The sequence below is a fragment of the Danio rerio genome, chromosome 17 (genome assembly GCF_049306965.1).
Source record: "Danio rerio strain Tuebingen ecotype United States chromosome 17, GRCz12tu, whole genome shotgun sequence".
Lineage (NCBI taxonomy): Eukaryota > Metazoa > Chordata > Actinopteri > Cypriniformes > Danionidae > Danio > Danio rerio.
In genome coordinates, this window is record NC_133192.1 from 9,209,001 (window position 1) to 9,215,000 (window position 6,000).

At 38.2% G+C, this 6,000-nt stretch overlaps 1 protein-coding gene across 1 annotated transcript in view; it reads right to left on the reverse strand.

Moving 5' to 3' along the window:
- syne1b (spectrin repeat containing, nuclear envelope 1b) overlaps positions 1 to 6,000 on the reverse strand; it is a 329,470-nt gene that overhangs the window by 218,664 nt on the left and 104,806 nt on the right. Inside the window, exons 33-36 of the mRNA XM_017351755.4 lie at positions 5,514 to 5,654; positions 3,444 to 3,604; positions 3,165 to 3,315; positions 1,819 to 2,046 (exon numbers count right to left, since the gene is read on the reverse strand). Of these exons, the coding sequence (XP_017207244.3) occupies positions 1,819 to 2,046; positions 3,165 to 3,315; positions 3,444 to 3,604; positions 5,514 to 5,654 (681 nt within the window). The remainder of the gene's footprint in view (positions 1 to 1,818; positions 2,047 to 3,164; positions 3,316 to 3,443; positions 3,605 to 5,513; positions 5,655 to 6,000) is intronic.

Sequence of the window (6,000 nt, forward strand, 5' to 3'; positions counted from 1 at the left end):
TCCAAGATCGATGTCCAGCGTTCTCCAGCCTCTGGCGCCTATACTGCAGCTCTGAACAAGAAGTTTGGCCAGAGGAGAAATAGTCGTGCCCAACTGAGCCTGGTTTCTTTCAAGGTTTTTTTTTCCCCTTCACATTCGTCAATTGGTGAAGTTTGTTCCCCACCACTGTGGCCACTAACTTGCTTGGTTTGGGACTTGTGGAGCTGCGCATCGATGGATTTGCTCTCAGTGTTTGGACTTTTAGCAGTGAAAACTAAACCACACTGAACTGAACTAAACTGAACTTTAACTCTGAAAACTGGACTGACAGTTTCAATTTACTAGAACTACTATGTTAAGCTGCTTTGACACAATCTACATTGTAAAGCGCGTTAGAAATAAAGGTTAAATGAATTAAATATATATTGCATTCTATGTATTTTCTTGTCCCTCCTTTCTGTGTTGTTTGTCATCCCATGCTGTAGGTTCCTATGGTAATACGGTCCAGACTGTGATTGGCTGACAGACTGTCTGCTGGTCAAAGGGTGAACTATAAAATGAAACTACAAGCAGCACTCGATGAGCTCATGTCTAATGTGACTAAAATAGAGTAAAGAGTTCCTGGATTTCCCCCTTTGAACGACGACCAAACTTTGTCATTGTAGAGATTGCCCACATGTATGTCAAGATGTGAAAACACTTTTGAGAATTTGAGTATGTAGTAGAAGCCTGCCTATTTATTTGGATAACGCTTTGGGTTCATTAAAAAAAGATAATACTGACTTTGTTTATGATCAGAAAGTGAGGTAAGCTTGTTGTATTTTCTTTAAATATTTATAGGTAATTTAGCTTATTTTCTTTGGAGATTCCTTTGTTTGTTATTTTGCCACCCTGAAGAGATGCTTAATATTTTTCCACTACAATAAATCCAGTTAATTAATCTCAAGTGAGTGTCCGTGTTTGGTTGTCGAATAAAGAGCATCTTTTCGGGAAATCTAACATCGCAACCCAATTTTGTTTATTATGACCATTGTACATTTTCCAACCCGGGCTCATTGTGGAAACGTAGTCCCGCGGACGTTTCTGGAGACCGCGGAATACGTCCCGGCGGGTACGTACGGCTGCAGTTTTTGTTTGTTTTCGCGAATCCGCGAGAGGCCGCTGTTGCTCGCTTTTTCGCACCTCAGACGCCTCTCGCGAGCGCGAACCGTGAACCCGCCGGAGGCAGCTATCCGACTGACCGGATGATTGACTGCGCGACCGGCCAATCGGCCGACTCGCCCTCCTCCTTCCCTGAACCCAACCGATTTTACCGATCGACCCGCCAGCCCGCTCGCTTCCCTAAACCCGAGCAACAGTTCACAAAAGCCGTCCAAAAAATTAAAAGCCCTGATTTTTATTATTCCACCGCGTTTTCGGATTTCGCCGCATTCTCACCCTGTTACGAAACTCGTTCACTTAATTTTTGGGATTCTGTTTTTGTCTTACCTGATTGCTGGAGCTGCTCTTTCCCGGACTCGAAACCGGTCGCCATGGTCGACCCCTCTCCGCATCTCGAGCCTGCCGACGTACGCGCTGAGCTGAGTGGACAAATGGGTTGCAGCGGGGAAGCCCTTCACAAGGAGGTAAGGCAAGCGCAAAAGGGAACAGCGTCACACCGCCCCGCAGCGTTCGCTTGAAAAAAATAAACGCGGCCGTACGTACCCCCCGGGACGTATTCCGCTGTCTCCAGAAATGTCCGCGGGACTACGTTTTCAGAATGAGCTTGGGTTGACATTTTCCCCCCTGACTGTGGGGAATATTAGACATTAGAAAGATAAATGCATGTTTAAATTGTACCTGTTGTAGATTGGAGTTAAACTTAGTCTGGTGGGAGGAGCTTTCCTCCAGCTGTCCACTCAGGTGGTCCACACTCTCCTTAAGCTCCTCCCAGTATCTGCCGATCTGTGTCAGCCGGGCTTTGATTCGTGCAGATTCGCCAGATGACACAAACTGGACGAGCGATTGAGACTTTTCCTCCAGATTAGACAGGACCTCTGATCTCTCCTGCAGACCGTCTCTGATGGTCTACCCACCGGAAATATAAGAGATGGAAACCGTGAGGTTAGTGACACTTTCCTTGTCATTAAAGTTGCAGTTAATTTAGTAAAAAACTGGTCAGTTTATTAATGGATTACAATAAATAACTTCAAATAAATAAAAGTTTTATAACAAATATATCATTTTTGTATATAGAGCTATGGAGAAAATTAAGGGAGCACTTGAAAATGTGACTTTTATTTTGTATTTATAGCTATGTATAGTTATTCACAGGTTGTAGTTTTTGTGATAAAAATGTATTTTAAATTAAATTAATGTTAATACAGAGAAGCTTGTATTTATTTTTTGACAAAACAATACTAATGTAACTTCAGAAAAGTTGGTGGAATCACCCTGATTTCCAAATACAGCATATGAAAACATTTGTTATTGTTTTGTATTGTAAATCATTTAATACATGTTAATATTTATATAACTAATTATTAATGAACTATAGAGATACACAACAATATCTTTAACAACTAATTAAATTAAATGAATAGTTAATTTAGTTAATTAATTGTTACTAAATAATATTAATAACTGCACTATAAACTACACTGCATATAAATAAAATAATAATTAATAATAAAACTACGTGACTTTGGACAAAAAATAACTCCTATAAAAATAATAAAAATTATTGTTTTAAAATTATGTTGCTTAATTATATTTGTGGGAATAGCTAAAAATACAAAGAGATAAAGTTAAAATTAGCATTACAGCCTTATTAAAGCATTAAAATATTATGTAAAGATCTATTTTATATTATTTATTTATAGATTTATAATTATTTCTATTTTGTAAGACAAAACCCTATTTTTTGATTGGTAATATCCATTGCTAAGAACTATTTTTACTTTAATGGAGATTTTCTCAATATTTAGCGTATTTAATAAACTTTGAAATGGTTTATGGCACAGGGTCACACTGTATATAACTATATTTGAAAAAAAAAAGTCATGCAGTCAATAATATAAAAGCAATAATAATAATAATAATAATAATAATAATAATAATAATAATAATAATGATGATGAATAACTAAATGATTAGATATACATCAGAAAGAATTTTAATTTGCAATAAAATATACATTTTTGCACCTGTACAGTACAGATCTGCTGGTCCAAAGGTATGCTGGAGCTTTTTAAGGCATCCATTTCTCTTTCTCTCTCCATTATCCATGAGGAAAACGCTTCAAACTCACTCCCGAACAAATCCCACTGACTTTTCATTCCCTCCAAAGTCTTCACACTGAAAAACCAGACAGTCATCAAAACACTCTCTTACAGCTGCTTTATTTATTCACTTAGAGTATGACTTCTAATGCATTCATCTTAATAATCCTAATGTAAAATCCATATGATAAAGTAGGGTATTACTCTCGCTTGAGTCCTTTCTCTACTTTGTCCACTTGTTCGCTCAAAGCTCGTGCTTGATCCTGAAGAAGAGACTGGTTTTTGGGGCCCAGTTGGATTTCTGTGGCCCTTTTCAGAAGTGTGTTCACCTGTCTGACCTCCGTTTCACACTGTTTCAGGAGATCCTGCGGGAACAAATGAAGGGAGAATGAAGCGTGCTTTCTTTGTGTGAGGCAGAATAAACTAAACACATATAAAAAAACTGCTTTTAATTCAATATGATCCAGCTTAGTATACACTGGCTGTGCTAAAATGGCTTGCTAAAATGAGGCATCCACTGAGCTCATACAGACAGATGTTAAAGTTCGCATGAACCAGAAGCTGCGCCCATTTTTTTTTGTATTGTGATGCTGTTCCTAGATAAACAGAATATTAAATGAGTAAACAGTGGGCGTGGATTGTTTTTTGTACTGCAAGCTGATTGGATGTGGTAAAGTAGGCATTTCATTCAGAGAGATCTGGAAAAGGGTTTGAGGAGAGCTACTACAACCTAACAGACTCCTCCGCCTCACCATTTCTGTTTGCTGTCAAAGCTGACAGTTGGAGGGGCGTGGTTAAGTGTGTTAGCCAACTATCAAAAAAAAACTATTAAAACTATCATGTTTCGAAATGTGTTGAAAAAGTATCTCCGTTAAACAGAAATTGGAAAAAAATAAATAAACAGGGCGCTATTAATTCTGACTTCAACTGTATATGGCTCACTTTGGCACTCTCATTGCTGAGTCTGTTTTATCTGTTTGTGAACTTTACATCGCATTTCCTTTGCCTTGTCTTGCCATGTTTGATCCTCGCTTTATTTTAGCGTTTATTCCTGTCTGCTGCATGCTTTCTGACCACTCATCTGTTTTTTGACTATGACTCTGTATTCTCTGCATGTACCTGATTTGCCCCTGTGTTGACCACTGCTTGCCTGACCATTCCTCTTAATTAAATCTGCTTTTGAATCTGCCCTTTCATTGTCAGCGTCCCCTTCATGTGACAACTGGAATAAACTTCCAGTGACTTCCACAGTATTTTTTTGTTCTTACTATAAATGTTAATTGCTGTGGTTTCGCATGAATTCATTGACCACACTTTTATTTTGAATTTGTTTTATTACTAATTATATTGTATTATTGTGTCTTCGTTATTGTATCTTGCCTTGTCTGAGTGTGCAATAAACATACTGTGATAAAAAAAAAATTACTAGGGGCGAGGCAGTGACGCAGTAGGTAGTGCTGTCGCCTCACAGCAAGAAGGTCGCTGGTTCGAACCTCGCCTCAGTTGGGGTTTCTGTGAGGAGTTTGCATGTTCTCCCTGCCTTCGCTTGGGTTTACTCCGGGTGCTCCGGTTTCCCCCACAGTCCAAAGACATGCGGTACAGGTGAATTGGGTAGGCTAAATTGTCCATAGTGTATGAGTGTGTGTGTGAATGTGTGTGTGGATGTTTCCCAGAGATGGGTTGCGACTGGAAGGGCATCCGCTGCGTAAAAACTTGCTGGATAAGTTGACGGTTCATTCCGCTGTGGCGACCCCGGATTAATAAGGGGACTAAGCCGACAAGAAAATGAATGAATGAATGTGAATCCTTAAATGATTAAAATGCACTTATGCTATACGTTAATCATTACTAGTGTGTTAATGCTTAAGGATAGTTTACCCATAAATAAAAAAAAAATTAACGCACACTTTATTCCCTTTCTTTTTTTTTCTGTTGAACAAAAGAAGATATTTTGAAGGATGCTGAAAACTTGTAACCATTGACTTCTATAGTAGGAAAAACCAATGGAAGTCGATGTTTACCGATTTTCAACATTTTTCAAAATATCCTCCTTTGTGTTCAACAGAACAAAGAAACTCAAAAAGGTTTAAAACAAGTAAAGGGTGAGTAAATGATGACAGAAAATTAATTTATGCATGATTCTGAAGCCTCAAATTGATGTGTTACTGATTGTGGAGGCTCTCGCAGCTCTTCTGTGTTGAAAATAAAGATGCTGGTGTTTAATTAAAGCTGATTGATTATATGGAGCCCCTGGTGATGTGGTGTTGTTCTCACCTTGGTTTGCTCCAGCTCTGAGCTCAGGCTCTCTGGACTGCTGAAGTTCATCTCTCTCTCTGTGACGGATCGCACTTTACCCACAAACTCCCTCACTGACGCCTGCTGAGCATCAAACTCCTGCCAGGCTGATAAAGTCACCTAAAAAAACACAGAGCAGCATTTAAAGCATCATCTCAAAATAGATCATCTGCTAACATATAAATGCATGCATGGCATGCTTTTTGTTTGAGCAAAATAAAAGCAGCATTTTTTAAAATCATTTTTAAGGTCAATATCATTAGTGTTACTAAATAAGAACAACAGTTTTGAACTTGAATCTTTCCGCTCATCCCGGAAGTGACCTTTTATATAACATAAAAGTCCTCAATTCTTTTCACCAGCAATTGTCATAAACAAAAATGAAACTTACCAATTAGCGCCTAAAGAAATAATTTTTTTCTCAATTGGCCACAGTACAAATAATTAAATTAAATTAAATTAAATT